The sequence below is a fragment of the Alligator sinensis genome, unplaced genomic scaffold (assembly GCF_000455745.1).
Source record: "Alligator sinensis unplaced genomic scaffold, ASM45574v1 scaffold1757_1, whole genome shotgun sequence".
Taxonomy (NCBI): domain Eukaryota; kingdom Metazoa; phylum Chordata; order Crocodylia; family Alligatoridae; genus Alligator; species Alligator sinensis.
The window spans coordinates 158,667-182,361 of record NW_005843192.1 but is presented as its reverse complement, the minus strand read 5'-3'; the positions used below and the strand labels follow the sequence as shown (position 1 = coordinate 182,361).

Below are 23,695 nucleotides of genomic sequence, written 5' to 3'. Positions count from 1 at the left end.
TTCAGAGGTAGGGGCTGCGGGGGCTTCCTCGGTTTGCCGCACCCGCGAAATGGGCGCAGCCAGGGGGGCGCAGGGCTGCGGTGTCCTGCAACGGGGCTGCGGCGAGAGGGATGCAGCGGCTTTGGGTGAAAAGGGTGCAAGCAGGGGCAAAGGGTCTGTGGGCTTCGGGAGGTGCCTCGGTTTTCCCCACCTGTGAAATGGATGCAGGTAAGGTTTGGGGGCTTCGGGGCACTCCCTGGTTTCCCCGTATGTGGAGTGGGTGCAGGCAGGGGGAAGGGGCGAAGGGCTTTGTGGGGTGCCTCGGTCCCCCCCCCCCTTGTCAAAGGGGTGCAGGCAGGGGCAAAGGTTGCATGGGCTTCAGGGAGCACCTCAGTTTCCCCACCTGTGGAAGGGGTGCATGCAGGGGCAAAGGGCTTCGTGGAGCACTTCGGTTTTCCTCACCTGTGAAAGGGGTGCAGGCAGGGGCAATGGGTTGATGGGTTTCATGGACTGCCTTGATTTCCCCACCTGTGAAAGGGGTGCATGCAGGGGCAATGGGTTTACAAACTTCATGGGATATCTCAGTTTTCCACACCCATTAAATGGAGGCAAGCAGGGGCAATGGGTTTATGGACTTCACGGGGCATCTTAGTTTTCCCCACCTGTGAAATGGAGGCAGGCAGGGGCAATGGGTTTATGGACTTCACGGGGCACCGTGGTTTTCCCCACCTGTGAAATGGACACAGGCAGGGTCAAAGGATCTACGGGCTTCAGGGGCTGCCTCGGGTTTTCCCCACCTGTGAAATGGGTGCAGCCAGGGGCCAAGGGTCTCAGGGCAAGGGGCATCCGGCTTTGGGGCAGAGCAAGGGGGGTCAGCACTGGGGTAGGGGCCGGGCTGGATGGCCTGGGACCCCCTGCGGTCCTGTGTGCTGCGACTCTGTGGGAAATTTTATCTGGGGAAAATCAAGCCCATCCCTGTGGGATCTTCACGACACACGCCTAAATGACGGGGCCCCACGCGGTGGGGAAAGCCAGGGTCGAGTCAGCCCCGGCAGGACGTGAATTAGGAGCTTTCAGCCTCGTTAGACTCCAAGCACCCCTCGTTAGACTCCGGGGACCCCGGAGCGCTAGACTTGCTGCGGTAAAGTTGTAATCCTGTGTCACAACCGGCCGGTTCTCCGATCACAACGTGCTGCTAGCAGCCTAGCTGGTACCAGTGCAAATACCAGGTGGGGTTGCATACAGACGTGTCCCAGTGATTGGATCACAGGCCTGGGAGTCAGGAATCGGGATCACGAGGTCCCCCTTTCTGTCCTCTCCCAGCAGTGTGTAGACAGGACACGCGTGTCCTGGACCAAGTTGCTTGGGACAACGCATCCGCAGGAGACCTGGGACTCTGCCTGGCTTTGTCCACACACAGCTGCATCCACCGAGACCTCGGCAGCGTCACTGAAGTGGCGCGACCTCATCTCACCAGGGCAGATGCAATTAAAAAATATGCTTTTAGCAGCATAATGCTCCTATGGGGAAAGGGATTTGCTGTCCAAATATAAATCACCTGTGCTGCCTGACCACGCCAGTGATACACCTGCACCTCGGTGGGATTTTATCCCGGGACCAGAGCAGAGGGGAGTAAAGGAGTGCATTAATATAGGCTAATGCACATTTTCCGAGTACCTCGCAATGGAGGCAGTAGATTGAATGCGCATTAATTGAAGTGCCTTAATGCATGTGTAGATGCACCTGTGGTTCTTTGTGACACTTTAATGTGCATTAAGATAGGGTAATGCACATTAAAGTGCATGTGTAGACGCACCCTGTGGGGCTGGTTGAACTCATGAGTCTTTGGGCCTGTTTAGGCAACTACACTTCATTCGCCCTCTTGGTACCCGAGCACCCCGGGAGTTACTGGTAGCCCTTAGTAACCTTCAGGAACATGGACATGCTCCTCTGATCTCCGTCCTGTGGCTACCTGTACATGGATGCAGGTGATTACGTGCTACACGAGTGGCCTCATGGTCAGAGGTTTTTTGTGTGTGCACCCATTCCTCCGGAGACCCCTGACTGTGTCGACACCTCAAAGCCTCTGAACGCCTGTGACTGTAGGCAGAAATCTGGGTCAAAGCCCCCTCTCGGTTGCAGTAAAGGGGACTCTCCCAGCTGCAGCCTCACGCCCACGTTGCTCCATCAGGGGTGACGTGACCATGTAGCACTTGAGGACCGTGGGATGTCGTGACATAGTTGGGGTGACAGGTTTCTGTCCTCTCCTTTACTATTGTGAGGCTTAGATGGCAGCTTGTAGCTCCCGGAGAAGGGCTGCCTGCCTGTCCGTTTTGGATCCCAATATAAGGCACATCCACGGCCCAGATGCATGGAAGTGACTTAGTCTAGAGCAGAAAAGAGAAGACGGAGGGGGGATTTGATAGCAGCCTTCGCTCCCTCTCCCAGACACCCCTCTCTGATCAGTGTTTGACCCCAAGTGCTAGAAACGTGACCCCGTCCGTGGACGTACAAGCCCTCTGCAGCATCTCCCACCGATAAACGAGCCGATCGTTGCTGGAAGAAAGGGCGCTGCGGGCCCGCCTGCTCAGCTCCTCTGAGATGTTTTGCAAAAGATGATCCTTTCTCCGTGTCCTCCAGCGCTCTCCGTGCTCACTGTTTGCCTTCCTCCGCTTCTCCCCCCAGGGACTCACGGTGACGCGTGTTTGTAGACCCACAAAAATCAAAGCTGCTGGATGTTGGGGGAATCTACCAGTGATGATGACAGCCAGGAAGGAGATATATATATATATATATATATATATATATCTCCTTCCTGGCTGTCATCATCACTGGTATAAGTAATGCCTGATTTTGCCTCCTGGCTGATAAGGGGCTGCCTTCTGCTTGGGTAAACTGCAGCTGGGTAACGGCATGTTTGGAAATGCCGAACGACAGATCAAATCAGAGAGAGAAAATGCTCTGAGACCCACGTTCATAGCAGATTATTGCTTCAGCTCCACGTGCGTCTGCACGAGGCAGTGGCAGCCTCGCTACCCCCTTGGCTCTTGGGTAAATACCCCTTTGGAGGGTACAAAGACCCAGGCTTCAGGTCCACAGGATGCAGTTACCCCGGGGAAATCACGGCCGCAAGATATAGTTGCAGAAAAGAACGGGGCAAGAATCAGAAGGGGGTATTTCTATGGGGAGGGACATCTCTGCAGGGTGTTAAGGTCTCGAGGAAGCAAAGGACCCTGTCCTCGGGAGCAGGGACACATGCTGTCTGAACACTGGCGGCCCTGCTTTACCTGTGGCAGGTTCGGGTGTGAAGTCTGCGCGTGTCGGAGCTGACGGTCGGCTGATGTAGTGTTTATTAGATGATGGTTGTCTGGGCTGGTTTGCACAGGGCTGCTCCTGCTTCAAGCAGGGGTTGCGTTGGATGTGACTCTTGCAGCCCAGCATCTTTCGGATTTGATTTTTGGGATATCTCTAACCTAGGTGTAGGTAGGAGGGGGACTTTTCAGGCTGCTCTTAGGATGAGACGGATATTTCTCTGCTTCTCAATGTGGGCTGAATCTGCTGATTGCTTTTGACTGTAAAGTGAGCTTTCCTTTTCCTCCCAAGAATCAAAAAAGTGACATTTCATCTTATTCAGAGCTCAACGCTCTGATTCTGCTTTGGGAGAGGGTTTTGTAGGTCAGCCAAATGATTGTTTTTAGACGGGTAAAAACTAATGAGTTGTTGGCTTCAGTTAGGGGGGAAAAAATCACTTTTTTCCCCATTTTGTTTGTGTTTAATTCGTCTGTTGTGCAAAAAACTGGCATATGCAGATCCCGAGCTGGTCCAGCCTTGATTACCGGGGGGGTTTCTCTGAAGCGTGGGGCACTGTCCTCCTCTGGAAGCAGGTCTCTCTGGCCCCTTGGTCTTATCCATCTCTGTCCGTCCCTGTCTCCTCCTGTCCGGCACTGTGCTTTTATCGCTGGAAGGGGAAGCCGGCACGTTCACATGAGAAATGAGGCTTGTGTTTGCAAAGGAGGGAAAACCTGCCCAGGGCAATGCTTTTGGAGGGATGCCTGAATCTCTGGCCCTTGGGTGTGCAATGCACGTAGGTGAGTGTTGTGTCTCTGGAGGGGTGCCTGGTTTGTACATGCAGCCACGATTCGGTGTCGGCGGGCTTGGGCATGGCATGCGCATCGTCCTCTCCTGAGCCCAGCCCTGGTCCCGTTCCCCACTGGAGGTCTGCAGCCCTTAGGAAGTGAGCACTGCTTTTGCACTGCTTTTTGCACCCAAACTCGGTACCAGGAATACCCCAGGGCTCTGCGGAAGATTTGCCTTCCAAGTAGAAAGCCCGGGGGGGCATGGGACCTTGGCCTGCTGGCTAAAGCAGAGAGAGGTGTCTGCTCCTGATATCTCAGCCCAGCAGAGAGGATGCCGTTCTGTGCAACCGGCTTTGTCAGGCACCATCTCATTGCTTCCTTCCCTCTGTCCGCATCCACCGTGTCTCTCTTATTCCTCTTTTGCAACCATTCAGGAAGACTTTGTTCAGTGCCTTGTGCCCGAGGTGGGATAGGGCACCTCCAGACGGTCGCAGCATCGCTCCTAGCAGGGGCTGTGGGTTTGGTGGCAGGGTGGGGAAGGCATTTCCCCGGGGCATGGATTTCACACCCTGCACTGCACCAATGTGAAAGGTCGGTGCGTGGGCACATCTGCCAAAGGCATCTAGTCACGTGGCATGGGAAGCCACGCACAGCTGGAAGACTTAATCCTGGCCTGCTTTAGCTATGCTAAGCCCCATGGATTGCAAGACTTGAGAGGAGCAGGGGACCCAGCCTGCTTTCTCTGGCATCATAGCATGCCTTGGCAATTCCACTTTAGGAGCCCAGATGCCCCCCGTCATCTCTCTGGGCTCTGATGATCTCCGCATTGTGAACGCTTGCTTTGAGCCACCCCCAGAGGTGGCTGCATTTGGGGCTGGTTTCCTCCCCAGAGGTGGCTGCATTTTGTTGGTGCCAGTCCTCGAATACAATTCCCTGTAGCTTGCAGTGCCGCAGAGGGGTTGGACTCGATGTGACAACCTTCTGCTTTTAGGGTTTGTAATCTGCGTGTGTGAATCCCTTGCCCATCCTGGCCCCTGGGTGCTCAATGCTTTCAGGCCAGAATCAGCATCCTTCACTTCCAAACTCAGTTCAGCTCGGTGACGCTGAGGTCCCGTGAAAGTTGAGCAACTGCTGAATGGCTGTGTAATAAATCCCCTGCAAATTCACCCATTGGATTAATTCAGATTCGTTTCCTTGAGTGCTCCTGTGTAGACAGGCTGTCTGTACAGTTGCACGCTCACGCCAGACCCTTGCTGGGAACACACCCGCATGCATGCACACCCACTGCACACTCGCTCATACACCGTATCCACACATGCTTGCACAGCCCCTCCGTGGTCAGAGCACCGACGACGGCTCATAACTGTTTGCATCCAACTCTGGTCTCCTGCAATGGTGCTTTGGGGTTCAGGACAGCTCCTGCCATCCTCCCCACCCTGCTAACATTTCTTTCCTTGCGTGGAAAGTAACACGTCTCTTTTCCTCTCCTCTTTGCTTTGCCCAGGCCTCTCCTTCTACACCCGCGTGATCGAGAACTGCGAGGATGAAGCCAAGTTTGACGAGGTAAGAGTGGTTTGCTTTTAAATCCTTCCCTTTGTTACTTAACTATATTTTTGTCTACTTCCAACATACAAAAAAAAAAGGTGTTAATCTCTGTAGCTGTAGCCAGGATATTAAGTTACACCTACGCAGAGAGGCAGAGCTATTCTTGCTGATCCCCAGTCAGGTCCGATCACATGGGATCTATTAGCTTCATCCCAGGAGTGTAAGAGGGTTTTGCTGGGGGGATAATTAGTGCTGGGGGCAGAAAAGTACAGCAGAGAGACAGAGAAAAAAAGCTATAAATGAAGAATTTAAACCAGGGTTGATTTATTTGGTGGTGGCCAGCTCTCCCCGTGCTCAACATGACCCTGAGGTTGGATTTCAGGACAGTGGCCGTGATATAATCTTCTGACTCCTGGTTCTCGCTTAGATTTACCCATGCATTGCCAACAGACATGGGAGCCTGAGGCCTTCAAATTAGCATCTGTGTATCTCATTAAGATGAGGTCGGCGCCCTAAAGGCACCGGGCGCTGCACTAACACACGGGCACGGCTCCACGTCCCCCCGAGGGGCTCATCTGGGCTCTGCTTGCCATCATGAGCAAGGGGTGCAAGGTCCCAGGGGTTTTAGTGCTGCAGAGGGAGGAGAATAAAGAGAGGGGACAAGAAGCAGGTGGGTGAGACCGTCAGGGTTTGAGCAAGGAGACTCTGGGATTGCCTTGATGGGCACATCCCCTTCCCGCTGCCCCCGAGGCCATGCACATGGGATTGCAAAGTTGGATCAACCCTATTCATTGCCTTGCTCGGGGTCCTGCTGCTGACAACCTCCAGGGAGAGGTTCCCCAAGAAGCCCTTTAGGGATGGCGTATATTCTCGCTCCCCGTGGAAACGTCCCATCTGGTGGAGAAGTCAGCCCCGACGGTGTCTCGGGGTGGCGAGTCCCACGGTTTATCCGGCGGTTCACGGGACAAGCGAAAGGCATTACAACAGGGTTTCTAAATCCACTTCTCGCCACTTGGGGCTACTTTATTCTCTCCCCCTCTGCTCACTTGGCATCCCAATATGAAACCAGGCAGCTCGACTTCGGCTTCAAGTCTTCAGCGAGGATCAGCATCTGGGCTCGCAGTGTCTGGCCGGATCGATGCTGGGGTATTCGGGGAATGCTTCACAGCAGCAGCCAGATATTTATTTTCTTGCGCTGAAATGTCAGGAGGGATGTTTCCATCGATACCAGATTTTTGCAATCCCTTCCAGCCCCACTGGTTTCCTCCCTCAGACCGTTAGCTCGGGAGCTGCTTTTCTTTCTGCAATTAAAGTTTCTCGGTGCAAATTCCCCAATGCCCAGCCTACTCCCGGCACTGCCCATCTCGCTGCCATCGCCGGCGTAAATGTAAACGCCTTTCTCTTTGGGAGATAACGATTGACCTTCAACTCTCATCTCCGGGGTCGGAAAGCATGCTGCCGAGCGCTTGCATTTCTAGGAGGTGGTGGGTGTGTGTGCAAGGCCCTTTGCTCCTTAAGCTGTTGTCACCGGGATGTTTCTGAGCGCGAGACAATGCATCCACGCGCAGGCGGGGAAGAGAGGCGGCACGCTGGAAATGTGTGTTCACAAGAGAACAGGTGTTCCCTTTGCTTTGCATCGCACGCAGGGGATAAACCCTCCGCGTGGGCTGGGGCATGAGGAGCCGAGGGGGAAGAGAGCAGCGTGGGGGAGATACATCTTTGAACTCTTTTGCCCTCCTTGAGCTCAACCCCCTGTCACGAACAGCCCTGGGTTTATGTCAGATGCCGCGTGTGAAAGCGGCTCTCTGACTAGTTAAAGGATCCTTACAGCTAAGAGAGGGATCCTGGGGCTGCAGTGTCGAGGGTCTATCTTAACATGGGATTTCTATAGTTTTAATCCCGGCTCTGGGTCAGATCTTACCAAAGCTGGACGAATCCTTTAGTGAGCCCCTACTTAAAACTGTATATTTATATTCCTTTTCCTCACTGAATAATGATCAAATGTACAATACGCACAGCTGTACCTCTTCTTCACTTAGGGCCCTAGGCATGTGCCTAGTTTGCCTCTGCGTTACTCTGGGTCTGCATCCGACCTCACGTTTTAGGCATCTAAGATGGATGCAGGCATCTAAGTGCAATCTTGTTCCACCCTGCCCAAGTCCCAGAAATCACATAATCCTAGAAAACGAGGGTTGAAGGGACCTCAGGAGGTCACAGCTAGTCCATCCCCCTGCTCCAAGCAGGACCAGCCCCAACTACATCATCCCAGTGGAGGCTTTGTCTAGCCAGGTCTTCAAAACCTCCAAGGATGGAGACTGCACCACCTCTCTGGGGAGCCTGTTCCAGTGCTTCACCACCCTCCTAGTGAGAAAGCTTTTTCTAATATCCAACCTCAACTTTCCTTGCTGCAGCTTGAGCCCATTGCTTTTTTTCTTCTGTCATCTGCCCCCACTGAGACCAGCCCAGCTCCATCCTCTTTGCAACCCCCTTGCTAATGCATCAGATGGATGGTTCCCTCTCCCACTTGCTGCTTTGTGTGCCTTAGTCTTAGGGCTGAGGTGGTGGCATGTCAGAGGTTAGATAAGTTAGTGGATTTCCAGGGACTGGGGCTGGTGAGAATGGGGTTGCATTTAAGCAGCTAAGTCCACTTGAGTGCAGATAAATGTGGTGTATGATGTGGCTGTTTTAGTCCTTCTGTGCCTCAGTTTCCATCAGCTGGAGAGAATAATGCTCCCCTTTTCTGCGTAGGCTGGTGGCATGCATGGGGCACATGGCTGTGCAGCAGTGAGCGATGCTCTGGTAGGGTACGGACCCGAGCTACCTGAGACCTGCGTACCAGGAGAAGCACCGACTTTGGGGCAGGCTCGTGGCTCACAGGAGTCTCCCAGGCTCAGTGCAGGGGGCCAGATCATTGCAAGCTCATGGCTTTAACCTCTATACCTCAGTAGCAGAAAAGGAGCAAAATGACTTGCCCAAGGCTGCAAGGCAGGTAGGTAGCAGAAGCAGGGACAAAGCTGACCCCTTCTGGGTCTCCAGCCAGGCATCCCCTTGTCTTTGGGAGACAGCTTCCTCTGGGACAGGGATTGCTGATGTGTTTGCACCGAAGCCTGTTTAACCTCATGGGACCTCTCCTTCAGAACAGCAGTGTTTCCTCCCATACCCCCTTTTGTCGAAGATTCTCCTCTTTTTCTGGATCAGCAAGTGGAAGCCACAACTGGAAGAAGAAAAAAAAATCCAAAACAATTTTTAGTAACAAACCTGCAGGTTTGGGTTCAAAGCACCGCAGGTAGATTTCTTTCTCCGATTTTTGCTTTGTTTCCAGTCTTCATCAAGAGCAAGAATTCTGGGGGAACGTAGGAAAGATGGAAAAATGAAGAAATCATCCTTAAAAAAATAAGTGGTCTTTTGAAACCTCTGGTTGATGAGTGCGAAGGAGAAGGGGATTCCAAGTACAGGGCACAGGGCTGGGAGCCAGGAGACTGCCTGTCTTGGGGGCTTGGGGAAGAGATCCCTGCAGATGACTGTAACGCAGCCCTGAGCACCGATGCAGGGAGTGTGTTGCTGGGGACTGCAGGCCCCATGTAGTGCCATGCATCGGTGCAGGCTGGGGGTGACGGGCTGGGCAGCAGCTCTGCAGAAAAGGGCCTGGGGGGACAGGGGACAAGAAGCTGGACAGGAGCCAGCAGTGTGTCCATGGTGCCAGGAAGGATACAGGCATCCTGGGCTGCATTGGGAGGAGCGTTGCCAGCAGATCTAGGAGAGTGTTTCTTCCCCTCTATTCTGCACTGAGGAGGCCACATCTGGAGTCCTGTATCCAGATGTGGGCCCCCCACTGCAGAAAGGATGTGGAGACATTGGAGAGAGTCCAGCGGAGGGCAATGAAAATGGTTGTGGGGCTGGGGGACAGGACTGGGGAGGAGAGGCTGAGGGAAATGGGCTGGTTTAGTCTGCAGAAGAGAAGACCGAGGGGGATTGAATAGCAGCCTTCACCTCCCTGCAGGGGGGCTGCAAAGAGGATGGAGCTGGGCTGGTCTCAGTGCGGGCAGATGGCAGGAGAAGGAGCAATGGGCTCAAGCTGCAGCAAGGGAAGTTGAGGTTGGATATTAGGAAACACTTTCTCACTAGGAGGGTGGTGAAGCACTGGGACAGGCTCCCCAGTGAGGTGTTGGGGTCTCCATCCTGGGAGGTTTTTCTGCCTGGCTTGACAAAACCCTGGCTGGGATGACGTAGTTGGGGTTGGTGCTGCTTGGAGCAGGGGCTGGACTAGATGTGACCTCCTGAGCTCCCTTCCCACCCTCGTCTAGGACTGCCTGTGGCACTTGCACCCCTGTACAAGCAGAGCGGACACTACTTTCTCCCTCTTGGTAATTTTCTCGGAGATCTCTGGCCACGCCGGAGCTGTAGGACTGCTCTCACACACCGAGCAGACGATGATAGCATATTTGGACTTTTTAAAGCATTGCATGTTACTCATTGTATTGTTGTAATAAGTGGCACGCCTCAAGGCAAGGCTTTTTTAGGGTGATCTCTTTTATTGGACCACACTGAATCATATGAGCCTCCAGGGCTGCAGGCCTCCGGCCTGGGAGCAGCTCTTCTATTTAAATCCAGCGGTGAGTTAATAAACAGCCCTGCCAGCCGATGCAGGGATACAGTTCCTTCGGTGGGCTGCGTGCGTGCCAGCAGCGTCACGCCTGGGTGCCTCATTTTATCCGCCGTAATGACTGGGTATTGTGTGCAGCGGCAGCAGGAACGGGCAGGGGGAGACGGGTCCGTCCACCGGGTCTTTACGCTTCTCTGTCGCGATGCAGTGAGAGGGGCGAGGAGAGCGGAGGGGCACAATTTGTGCAGCACGGCAATGAATCCTGGATGCAAAGGAAACTGCAGGCAGCAGGGACGAACCAGGGCTGCAGCGAGTCTCTCCCTCCCCAGCCTGCGATGCAGGGCAGAGCGGGTATTATGTAAGGTTTCTAGCACAGAAGCTTTATCTACAACCTCCGGGCTACCTAGCCAGGACCAAGACCTCCGGAGATCATGCCGTTCCTTGTCCGGCTGGCGTTTGGGGCCCAGCTCAGCCCTCCTCCAGCTCAGGTACAGGTTGCACGCAAGCTGTTGCTCCAGCTCTGAGACCTCTGCCAGACGTTACGTGTATCAGGCCACTAACTGGTTAACCCTGCAATACCTTTCAGACGGGCCACGTGTACAAAGTAATGATTGCACCAGAAAAATGGCCGCCCAGCTACAAAAAGAGCTGCCCGCTGTGAATTTAGTGCTTGGAAATGTGTAATGACTTTATAGCTGGTTTCCATCCAGCTTTCATTTGAATGTGTAGCAGGGCCCTGAGAGCATCCCTGTAGCCCTATCACAAGGGACCTGGCAATGTTGCAAGGTGCGATGCATGGACAAGTGTCCTTGCTTGGCAAGGGCCTTCAGAGGGGATAAAAGGCGAAGGCGACGTGGTTTAGGCCAGTCTGTCATAAATGAGCTGGGCTAGAAGAGGGATAACATTGCAGTACTTCACCGATCAACCCTACCAGTATCCCACAGTGCTTTGCTTTCCACCCCCCTACATCCTCAAGGCAACCCCTCTGGGACTCCATCCCAAATCTACTGCTCCGGGGGTGTCGTGGGCTCTGCCCCTTTTAAAGCCAGGCATCCTCCAGGCCAATGCTGTGCAAATCTGGCTTCTCCGGAAGCTTTTGGACACCCGCTCGAAGAAGAGAGGACTACGTGGGAGCAGAGAGGGGGAGAGGTGATCTCTTCTGACACGTCTACAACCCATAAGAGCACTTTCCAGGCAGGGCACGAGTGCTGGAGCTCTCTGCTGATGTCTTCAATTGGGACCCGTCCCTTCCAGCCCTGCTTTTCTCCCCTCACCATCACCTTGCATTGCAGTACCGTTTCTGTGGGGTAAAGACAGGGGTTGACTTATGTCAGGAGTCTATCTCAATGGATGAATGTTTCAATGCTTGCAATGGTAGATGCTTCAAAGAGAAGAGATCTGTGGAAGATCATGCTCACCAACGTCCTGTTTGGATATGGTACCTAGAAAGAGAAAGATGGGGACAGAAGGGGGTGACACAGTCAAGCCTTAGGGACATGGGCAGAGCAAAGGCAAGGGGCGTTGGCAGGACAGCGGCCACCACTGCACTGAATCAAAAAGGCCATCCCTAAGTGGGGAAATCTCCCCAGGGGTGCAGTGGAAACCCTTTGCTTGGGCTGTTACCCCACTAGGACAAGCGCTGCTTGCACTGGCAGAGACCCTTGCTGTGTCCTTCCCTCCTGGGCTCCTGGGCTCCTTTTAATGCCCCATGGTGAGGAAAGGCCAACCTCTCCTTTCAGCCTCGCGGGGGCTGCTTTCAAACCAGCATCTGGCATCAGGGCAACGTTCATAATTCATGAACCGGAGGAACGACTCCCCTCCGCAGAGCTGAAACAGCACGGCCCCGAGAAGAAGGAGCGCGGGAAGCCGGCTGCCAGCTGCCAGGCCCCCGGCTTTGCCGCCGCACCGTGACGCCAGCGCTCTTCCCCTGCAGGGAGGCATCCCGCCCCTTGTGCACAGCACTGTGCAGCGAGATGGGACACGGGGGCGGCGAGGGGAGGCTCAGTCTCATCTCGGAGTCTGGGACAATGGAGCGGTAGAGCTGATTGCATTCGGCTCCCAGCTAATAAGAAGCCAGCCGCCCCCGGCCCGCACTTATGGTGCCCCGAAGAAGTTTGCATTTTTTTTTTTGAATTCATCACTTAACAAATGATGCGAAGCTGGAGCTCCGGGAAGAGAAGCCCCTGGCTGTTCCTGTGCAGGAAGCAGGCTCCTTGGCTGCATCCTGAAGACGATGGAGATGTGGGATTGAATGCAAGGGTGGGGATTCAGTCATGCAGGGGTCGCGCTTTACAGGGCTCGGTTTTGTGGCCCGGGTCCCACGGGAGTCCGGCGGGGTGCCACCGAAGCTGTCGGCACCAGAAAGACAGGTTGACCTGGGTGAGGCATTGCACGGAGATGATGAAGGGCCTGGGTCCAGCGCCGGGTGCATCTCTGCTCAACACAGGGCGGGAGCAAGCCTTCCTCCACGCCACTCACTTTCCGATCAAGTCTTTGTGTCTCATCCTGCTGCTCACATATGCAGCACCGAGCGCAGCCGGACCCAGATGTGGACATGCTCCAGGGACAGAGAAGCAAAGGCACTCACTGTCTCCTGCAGCCTGGTTCCCAGACCCTACCGCCGGTGCCCCAGCACCTACAATGCCACCCAGGGTAATTCTTGCAATTCCAGCTCCCAGGACCCTGCTCAGAGGAGGCAGCAGAGACCCTGGCTCCTCGTCTGCGCTGTTCAGATCAGCCAGTGAAAGAGGAGAGACCCGCAATCGCTCGTGGGGACCTGCCCCAGCTAGTGGGGAAACTGAGTCGTGGTCCAGTGCAGGGTGGGATACACCAGTGCAGCTGTGGGGATGCTGTACAGGTCGTACCCGCAGGTGGGTCCAGCATAGCGAAGGGTCAGTTCAGGTTTCCATCCTCCCCCACTGTTAGCACTGGGGGGTCAACAGGGAAAGCCCTGTTTGGGCTGGGTTAGGACAGTGCAACCTGGGCTGGACTGCAGACAACTCTTCCGGCCGTGGGATCCTGGCACATCCCTGATACACTAAATGTTCCCAGGCTGAACAGGAGCTCCCTCCCACCACCACCCCATGGTCTGGAAATAGATTCAGAAAACAATAAAAAATGAGTGTTGAAGGGACCTCGGGAGGTCACATCTAGTCCAACCCCCTGCTCCAAGCAGGACCAGCCCCACCGACATCATCCCAGCCAAGGATTTGTCTACCCGGGTCTTCAAAACCTCCCTGTCCCCCCAGGCCCTTTTCTGCAGAGCTGCTGCCCCCAGCCTGCACCGGTGCATGGGGCTGCTCCATAGGGTTCCCTCTCCCCACGCTGCCTTGGGTTGGACTTGGAGAGCAGACACACTGAGCCTGAAGACGATGCCCAGCCCAGCCCAGCACAACCCAGGCATGACTTGTTGCAGACCCGTGACAGGGTTTGGTGGCCTGTGGTCAGCCTTGGGTGCTCGGGCTGAGGGGAGCCCCCGGCTGCAGTGAAACTCCAGGGCAAATTGCGAGGGGTGAGGATGGACAGACATCACCCGATCTTGCTTCCCATGTTTGGGTCACAGCACTGGCCTGGCCTGGCATCTCAGAGGAGCTCCAGCCCCTGCTGGGATCTGCGCTGCTGCCAGGTCTCCTTTAGCGGCAACATCAATTAATCAGTGTGAGATTCAGCGTGGAGCACGGGGAGGTCTCAGAGCTGTTTTTTCTCTCCCAAGCTGAGCAGTTTGACCTCCCCTCTGCTTAGCTTAGAGAAATTGGGCTGGAGCGGACCTCTAAACTCTTCACAAAACTATTGTCAAACACAAGGCATCACACCTGAACCTGCCGCAGGTAAAGAGGGGCCAACGTCCCTCCCATTGCTGCTGTATTTTGTACGGGGCAGGACCCTGCCTGGGTCTTCAACGAGCCTGGCTGCCTCTCCAGGGTGCCGGCAGCCCGATCCCCGAGCTGGACGTGATGCTGGCCGAGACGTGGGCACGCTGGTTCGGAGCTATTCCCTTTTTTTTTCCCCGGTGAGGTAGCGATCGGTGAGGTAGCGATTTGGCAGATCTGAACGGACCAGTTCTGCCCAGGCATCCTCTCCGGATCAGGCATCCTTGTGGTTGCCAGGCAACCCCAACCTTATTTTACAGCAGCTTGCTGGGAGCAGCTGGGCTGGGTTTCATGGTTCGGCTGGGAAGCTTTCCGGGGGCCTCTTCTCTACCGACCCGGGGGCAGCAAGGTGGAGAGGGCTGCGGTGCTAGCCTATGCCAGGGGGAATGGGTACATGCACGCTGCACCGACTGCTGCACAGTGCTCGCTTTCCTGCATGCTTCGCTGCTCCAGGTGCTAACGAGCCTCCTCCTGATCCACCTCGGGGAAGGTCTCGTGCGCTGTGCATCCGGCACGGAGACCCTCTGTGTCCCCGGTGGAGTCCATCGGGATCTGCCTGGAGCCAGCCTTGCTCAGGGGACAAACTCCAGGCAGCAAGTGAGCACGCAGGCGGCACGGACTGCGTTAGCAGGTAAAGGGGACTGGCCCTATGCCCCCCATGCCCACCCCCATACCCACATGGCCCTGATGGGCTAGGTAGTGTGAGTCAGAAACACCGGCATAGACAACAAGGGCTGAAGGCACCTTGGGAGGTCACATCTAGTCCAACCCCCTGCTCCAAGCAGGACCAGCCCCAACTACATCATCCCAGCTGAGGCCTTAAAACCCCCCAAGGATGGAGACACCAGCACCTCTCAAGATCACTTGTTCCAGTGGTTTACCGCCCTCCTAGTGAGAAAGTTTTTCCTAATCTCCAACCTCCACTTCCCTTGCTGCAACTTGGGCATGTTGGGTAATCGCAGGACTTAACCCCGCGGTGAAGACACTTCAGTTCGGTGCTGTGAGGTTACCTGCATGTTGGCGTCGCTGGTATGTGCGTCTGTCTGCACGCCGTGCCCAGGCCTGTTACACCAGTGACGGGTTGTGCGCAGAGATGGAGTGTAGCAGGAGGTCCCTCACTCCAGGGTGGCTGGTGACAAGCAGGGCCTGGCAGGGCACTCGACACATGTCCTTTTGCCTGTTTTCTTCCTATAAAGAAACTTCTATTTGTTGTCAGGAGAAGGAGCAATGGGCTCAAGTTGCAGCAAGGGAAGTCTTGAAGCAAGGGAAGTTGCAGCAAGGGAAGCTGAGGTTGGATATTAGGAAAAAGTTTCCCATGAGGAGGGTGGTGAAGCACTGGACCAGGCTCCCTAGAGCGGTGGTGCAGTCTCCATCCTTGGAGGATTTTAAGACAAAGCCTTGGCAGGGATGATGGAGTTGGGGCTGGTCCTGCTTGGAGCAGGGGTTGGACTAGATGAGACCTCCTGAGCTCCCTTCAACCCTCATTTTTTTATGATTGTATGGTTAGTTTTACTTAGAAGTTAGACACTGGATTTGTACGGGCTGGTTTACACAGGACTGATCCTGACTCAAGCAGGGGTTGGACTAGATGTGACTTCCAGAGCTTCCTTCCAGCCCTGATTTCTCTAGGATTTCCATGATTCGACAGTCAAGCTACTGGGGTAGATGGGCCTTGGGACTGGCTGAGTATGGCAATGCTTTTGTCTACCCAGGATGAGGAGGGGGTCTCAATAACACGCCTGGCCACGTGGTATACCCCCTGCACCGTGCCCCCAGCCGAGCTTCTCGGGATGCCAGACCCCAAGCCAGCCTCCAAAGTGTGACAGAGGTTTCCTTGCCTTGTGACCATCTTCCTGGAGAAGTAAAATGACAGAGCAAGAGCTATTCCCACCTGCCTCTAATCACCAGCCGGCTCTTTCCACTCTCCGTCACCCCCACCCCGCACCCCGCACCCGCGCTCACCTGCGGCTCCCGAAGAGAGAGCTGTGTGCCTGCTCCGGGGGCGGGCTGCTAAAGAAAACAGCCCATTATACCTTCAAGCTGCTTCCTGCTTACCGCCCGCTGCTGCCGAGATGAAAAACTCCACGGGTCGTGGGCAAAGCGATTAAAGAGACTGTTTCCAGGGCTGGAGCTCTAGGAAATTGTCTTCATACTCCAGGTTCTTCTAATGCAGAAACATTGCATAATGCAGGGAAAGGCACATTTAGAGCTGTCCTGGTGCAATGCTGAATCTGCCTTTCTGTTGGTGGGAAATCAAAATCTAAGCCTGACAAATGTTCTGTTAAGTCATTAGCACACCATCCTATGCAAATCCATGATCTAAACTCTTTGTCAACCCTGACATAGCACCAGATGTCACACCCGAACCAGGATTGCAGCTTTTAGACCGGTGCCACGGTGAGACGCTGCTCAGTGCAGACCAAAGTTTGCAATTCCCAGAGGTTTTTCTGAGGGTCAGCAATGCCGTACCTGCTGGGGACATCGGCACTGCCCCCGATCCCGCCGCACCGTGCCGCAAGCATCTCACAAAGGGATGCATGACAGCGCGCTCGGTCCTAGGATGGTTTGGGGGATGTGATTTGAGGCCTGGGTGGGCTGTGGAGGTCCCCGGGCTCAGCCACCTTGGATATAAGCTGCTGGTCACCTCTCAGACGAAAGACAGGCCAGGCATCCAAGCTGCTTTATAATGAAGGTTGTGATGGAGCTGGCTGGACTGGCTGGGAGGGGAAAGCAGCTTGCAAGGAGGACGGTAGGGCCGGTCAATCATCTAAGCATAGGATGAGGAGGCAGAGGTGGATTTCAGGCCATTGGTCTCCTGTGGGTGAAATTCCCCCCAGACCTATTGCTGGTGAGCCATGGGGAGTGGACTCCAAACTGGGCCAGGACAAGAGGTCGCATGCAGGCCATGTGCTGACGGCCCAGGATGTACATTTGCCCTTGGAATAAGCCGCATCCCCTCTCTGAGCCTGGTTTCTCATCGGCTGCAATAGGAACTGCTATTAGACTGGCTTCTCCAGCCAGCCCCTTACAAACCCAGCAGCACATCGTGATGCAGTCTGCCCTGCCACAGCCTCAAACCACAGGTGTTCAATTTGGACGCATCTACTGCACAGTAACCAAAAAGTACAGCACAGTGCGGGCACGTGGCTACACGTGCATGCCCGTGCTGTGCACTAACTATGGTGAAGTACACCAATGTGGGCGTACATTTGCTTCCTGCATGATGCACGTAGCAAATTTATGCCCGATTAGTTATTGCACAGTAAGGCATGTGTAGACGCCTTACTGTGCAGTAACACTGTTCGTCCACACACAGCAATACTGCACTGTAATGCCTGCATGTGTAGACACCGACCTAAAAACTGTGCAGTAAATGCATGTGTAGATGCACCCTCTGAGTGCTGGTGCTGGTAGCAGTAGTGAGCTGTTATTTCTTGCTAGGCCAATCATTAAAGGGGGTTGCTGCACATGTATGGTCATGAACACATCTTCGCTATCTCAGCTTGAATCTCAGGGGTCTGCTCAGGTCTTAACCTCCTTGCTGGAGCTGCCAGCATTGCTGCTATTGAGTGCCAAGAGCAATGTGAATACCAGCCCCTGCAAACAGGTGTGAACTCCCCGGGAGCTGGCCTGAGACCCCAACCTCACACCAGGTCACTAGCGATCACCCCTTAAATGTGGGCACGCTCATTTAGGTGCCATGTGGCCCGGTAGATCGAGGGCACCGAAGCAGGGGGCAGGACACCTGGGTTCTGTTCCCTGCTCTGTGTCTTGAGCCCCTGCCACGTTACATACACCGTGCAATTAATTTGCAGTCAACGTAGACTGGCAAAGCAATTATCTTGCCATAAATATGGCCGCCCAGCTGCAACGTTAGTGCTTGAAAATGTGTAACAGCTTTGTAGCTGGTTTCTATCCAGCTTTCATTTGGATGTGTGGTAGAAGCCTTCATTTCCCAACTCGAAAATGGGGTTCAGGCTGTTTCTCTTGGAGACCTTCCAGCGACACCTGCCTAAGGCCAGACATCGCTGTGAGGCAGGTCAAGTCAGCACCATTTGACCTTGCCCATAGTTTCATAGACTGTGGAGTTGGATCATCGTGTCCGACCCCCTGCCCCTGGCAGGAAAGAGGACTGAGGTCAGACAACCCCAGCCAGGTGACTGTCAAGCCTCTTCCTGAAGACCTCCGAGCTAGGTGACAGCACCACCCCTCCTGCAGCCCGTCCCAGACTCTGGCCACCCTTACTGTGAAAAATGTCTTCCTAATGTCTAACCCGAATCTACTCTCCACTAGTTTGCACCCGTTATTCCTAGTTACTCCCTGGGGCGCTCTGCTAAACAGCGCATCTCCAATTCCCTGCTGTCCTCCCCTGATAAACTTACAGGTGGCTACAAGAGCTCCCCTCAGCCGTCTTCTGTATAGGCTGAAGAGATCCAGATCCCTCAACCTCCCCTCGTAGGGTCTTTCATGGAGACCACTAATCAATGTGGGTGGCTTCCTCTGGACCCTCTCCAGATCCTCCGTGTCCCTCCTGAAGTGCGGCGCCCAAAACTGGACACAGCACTCCAACCGCGGCCTGACCAGCGCCGCGTAGAGGGGGAGCATCACCTCCCTCGCTCTGTTGGGCATGCATCTGCTAATCCTATTACGTTCTGCCCGTTGATCCAACCTGTCCAGGTCGGCCTGAATCTGCTCCCTGCCCTGTTGTGTGTTATCTTTGCCCCATAACTTGGTGTCATCTGCAAACTTGGAGAGGGTGCTCTGCACACCCTCGTCCAAATCGCTGATGAAGATATTAAATAACACTGGTCCGAGGACTGAACCCGTGCAGGACTCCACTGCCCACCTCCTTCCAGGCCAAGACTGACCCGTCCACCACCGCTCTCTGGTGCGGTCCCTGAGCCAGTTGCCACGCCCTGACCGTGTAGGCGTCCACTCCACGGCCCGTTAGCTTCCCTATGAGAATAGGATGCGAAACTGTGTCAAAAGCCTTCCTAAAATCCAGGTAGATGACATCGGCCTCCACTCCTGTGTCAGGGCAGCGTGTGACCTGGCCGTAAAAAGCTATAAGGTTTGTCGGGCAGGATCTGCCCATGATGAACCCGTTTTGGTTTCCTCTCCTCATCGTTTCCCCTGCTGGGCCTGCACAAATACGCTCTTTGATGATTTTTTCCAGTGTTTTCCCAGGGATAGAGGTAAGACTGACTGGCCTGAAGTTACCCAGCTCATCCCTTCTCCCCTTCTTAATAATGGGCACCATGTTGACCCTTTTCCAGTCCTCGGGGACCTGTCAGGAGCACCACGAGAGCTTAAACAGCCATGCCAGCGGCTCAGCAATGACACTGGCTTCAGCACCGGTGGATGGGGGTCGGCCGGGCCGGCTGACTTGTACCCATCCAGCCCCTCCAAGTGCTCTTGAAGTCAACACTAACCTTTGGCGATCTGGTGCCTCCTGGACATCCGTCTATGCTCAAGGTGGGGGATTGTCTTGGCTGGTACTTAGCAATACCGAAGCGAAGACCTCATTGAAGAGCACTGCCTTTTTGTCTGCATCAACCACCAACTGACTTGATTTGTCCTGCAGTTTCTTTTTGCTCACTAGGTGTCTGTAGAAGGACTTTTCATTGTCCTTGATTGTTGTAGCCAGCCTAAGCTCCAGCCCTGCCTTGCCCTGCCTGCCTGACTCCCTGCAATAGCATGCCAGGCCGGTGTATGCCTCTTTGGTGGCTCCCCCCGCTTCCACTGCCTGTACATCTCTCTTTGCCCCCAGTCTTTCCTGAAGCTCCCTGTTCAGCCAAGGGGGCTTTTTTTTTTTTTATCCCCTTTCCTGCATAAGGGGATAGACTCCTTTAGTGCCCCAAGGATCACTCCCTTGAGAAACCTCCAACCCACCTGGACCCACATTTGGTCAATGCTCTTGAGTTCAGCCGCCTCACTAACTAGTCGTCTAAGTTTACTAAAGTTGGCCCTTCTGAAGTCTAATGCTTTAGCCTCGCTGGATACTTTTCCCACCCTTTGCTGGATTGTGAGCTCTACCAAGTGACGGTCCCTATCTCCCAGGTCATTGTGCACCCGCAGGCCCCCCATGAGATCGTCCCCTGTTGCTAAGACCAGGTCAAGCAAGGCGCTACCTCTGGAGGGACGGGACACCACCTGGGTTAGGCGGAGGTCCCGCACACAGTGCAAGAACCGCCTTGAGCGGCGCGCTTTGGCCGCCTGCTCCTCCCAGTTTAAGGCTTTCTCCAAACCATGCTTCTGTAAGCCAGCCAGCCCCTTCCCTCTCCCTTCTGCAAAGCCTTGGGAACAATTGTCGGCAGCTACTCAGCAAAGAAACAACTTTTTTTTTTGCATCTACCTTGTACTGCTGAGCGACGCAGGCTGCGCGACACCCGGCCTTAAAAGACCCGGCCTGTGATGCCGAAGCTGGCAAAGGGGATGCATTATTAATCCGTGTTAGTAGGACATTTCTCTCTTGGGCAGGGGAATCACCTTTGTTGAGAATCCTCTGCATTGAAAGAGCAATAGCAATCTCCTATGAGCTCCTAGCAGGGCGCGACTGGGTCGTGGATGAGATTTCACTCGTTTATCTCAGCCTGCGTTATGGGGATGGCGTGGGCAGGAGCTCAGGGCACGGGCGCCCTGCTCCCGATGGGGAGAGAGAAGGCAACAAGGGGGGAGAAAAAGAGAGCATGGTAGTCACGTAAGAAAGTAGGAGTTGCCAGACAGAGACAGCCAAGATGCTTTGGAGAGGCAAGAGCCCTGCAGTCAATAGATGTGGGATTGCACACACACACTTGCACACACACACACACACCCTCTGCCATCTGCCCAGCAGCGACAGATGGACTCCAACTCTCATGCATATGGTTGAGTCTCTGAGCAGTTTGCTTTCCCAATTGCTCTTCCCACGATCCGTAGCACCGTCCAGTCTCTCCTGGGGAAGGCCTGGCTGAGGGATGCTCCCAGGGCCATGATTTCTCATAAGAGGGGTAGTAAAGCAGGTCACCCAGAGAGGTTGTGAGATCTCCATCCTCGGCTGGGATGATGTAGCTGGGGCTGGTCCTGCTTTGACCTCCTGACAATGACCTCGTCCTCGCCTGCAGACAGTTGGGTGGCAAAGCAGATGTGTTGTGAGCTCCCTGCACCAATGGCTCGGGGACGTCTGCAGGTGTTTAGAAATAATTCACACCGCCCCGGTTATGGGTCTCTTTTGGGAGCTCAGGAGCCCAGGGATGGTTTTTTGGAGCAACTTGCACAGGACAGCTCGTTCTGGTAGGGTCAGTCCTGGGGCCTGGCTGCATCGCTCGGTGGTGCGGGAGTGTTTTCTCCGGTGGCCTCTTGCTGCTGTGGCTTTTGATGGACGGGCTGTTGGGATCTGTGCAATGCTAGCGAGCGGTCTTCCACCTTCCAGAGGCAATGCGGAAATACAACTCGAATCTGTGTTTGGTTGGGAAGCTCAGAGAGGTGTAGTGTCAGCCAACTTGGAAAGATGCAACGTCGGCATCAACTCGTGGGAGACGGTCATCCAGGACCGCCCCAAATGGAGGGAGAGTCGGCTGCAGGGATTAAATCAAGAATCCAGCACCACCCACAGCAGGTGGAAACACGTGCCCTAATTGCAACAGAGTCCGTCTATCCCGGATCGGCCTCATTAAGCATCTTTGGACCCCCTGAGAAGACAATCATGGAAGACAAGCATCCTCGACTGCGCAGGACTGCTGTTGATGACATGACATGCAGCGTCCTGCAGATACAGCCGGCGTGGCGAGGAAGGACACCCTCCTTGCAAAGGGAAGAGTTACACAAATGCTGTCTTATTTCCCCGGTGACCCACAATTAACTTCACCAGAAGGAGCAGAAACTATATTTGCAATGTGCTTACGCAGTGCATTTCACAGCCCAGGCACGGTGCTTTTAGCACGTTGTGAGCTCCACGTGCAGGGCAAGGGAGCCTGGCTCCATGCAGCATACACAGACTCGTTCTCACGTCTGCCCCCTTCCTCCTCCTCAGTGGTTGTTACACTCACTTGTGACAGCTTTTTGCTAATAACTAGTCAGGGCCTTCACCCAGGGGCCTGCATTTTCCTTCAAATGCCTGCAGCATGTGGCTCATCGGGACTCCAACCCCAACGCAGCACAACGACCAGGAATAATCACATGCAATAGCCATTTAGCAACAGCCTCATGGGTTTCACTCTCGCCTGCGGAGAACGGATGCAGACGCTTCCTTTGAGGAAGCCAAATAGCCACATGCAGGTTCCAGCATGAGCCCTAGTTGCCTTGTTGCAAAGGCTTGCACCAAGGAAATACATTTGCCCTTTTCGGGAGGATCTCCTTGCCGAGCTGCAGGTTCACGATGTAGGAGAGGTCTGTCCGCCTGTCTCCTTAGATGCTGAAAGTGGCATCGTCTTCCATAGGCGACAGCCCACTTAGCATCTGGGGAGGTCGGCTATCACCTACAAAAGCTTGTGCCCCTTTAAACCAGTTAGTCTCTAAAGTGCCACCCTTGCTTATGCCTCTTTAAACCAGTTAGTCTCTAAGGTGCCACCTTTCCCTGCCTTCTGCCTGATTTCAGCCTAACATGGATGCTATCCAAGTCTGGCTACCTAGCTGACTGTCGAGGGCTTTTTAGTCTGGCAGACCAAGACAGAGTAAGATCAAGTGGCTGGAAGAAGAAGTTTAGTGAAGTAAAGCTAGGAATAAGGCACAATGTCTTTAACAGCCAGGTAATAATGACTCATTGAACCAATTACCGCGGAGGTGATGGATCACCTCCCTAGCACTTCTAAAAGATACACACCGCTTCAACCACATGCAGGAGCTACTGGGGATACCCCTGGCACCTGGATCACAGAGGAGATTAATGAGATTATTATAATGGTGCTTTCAGGCCTCACCAGAATGGCACATCCGTAACAATTAAAACCAGCGCTTCTCAGAAAGGTTTTCTCCCTACTGTTGCTGCCCGGATGTGAGAGAGATGAGACCTAGCATCCCTAGGATGTCTGCATCTTTCCTTTCTGTGGCTGTAGAGTGATTTTCACCCCTTTAGTGCCATGGGTCCACCTTGCCACAGGGCAGGCCCATTCTAGATACTCAATTGGGGAATTTTTTGCCCCACTCCCAAGACAGACACGTAATAATAAGCCGTATGCATGGGAAGGGGACAAAGCAGGGAGTTCCCTTCAGGTCGACAGGTTTTGGGGCAGGCAGCTGCAGAGCAGGGCGTCTTCTATTGCAACAAGTATGGATAGAGCAGGAGCAAAGGGAAATAAGGCTGGGAGGATGCTCAGGAGTCCACCTCGTCCAGCCTCCTGTCTGAACCAGTCAGGCCCAGTGGTTTTCCAGCCTGCTCTTGAAAACTTCCAGTGATGGAGATTGTGGCAGAAATGCCCCGTCGGTGCCCCTCTCCAGAGATCTGTCTCAGCCAGCCTGAGAGGCTGCTGTTGAATCTCTCACAGCAGGGATCTCGCTCCTTGTCTGCAGACAAAAGCCTGGCGCCTGGGAGGCGATGCTCTGGTCACCTGGGCAGGGGGGGGAAGACCCGGCCCTGCGCGCGGGCCCAGGTAGCCAGGGATGCCATGCAGATTGGACGGTTTGTAGCCAGTATTGGCAGCTTCGAT

The 23,695-nt window shown here is 54.5% G+C and overlaps 1 protein-coding gene across 1 annotated transcript in view; it reads left to right on the top strand.

Moving 5' to 3' along the window:
• The first annotated feature begins 197 nt into the window (after positions 1-197).
• OTOF (otoferlin) overlaps positions 198-23,695 on the top strand; it is a 151,907-nt gene continuing 128,409 nt past the window's right edge. Inside the window, exons 1-2 of the mRNA XM_014526912.1 lie at positions 198-207; positions 5,560-5,618. Coding sequence (XP_014382398.1) covers positions 198-207; positions 5,560-5,618 — 69 coding nt within the window. The remainder of the gene's footprint in view (positions 208-5,559; positions 5,619-23,695) is intronic.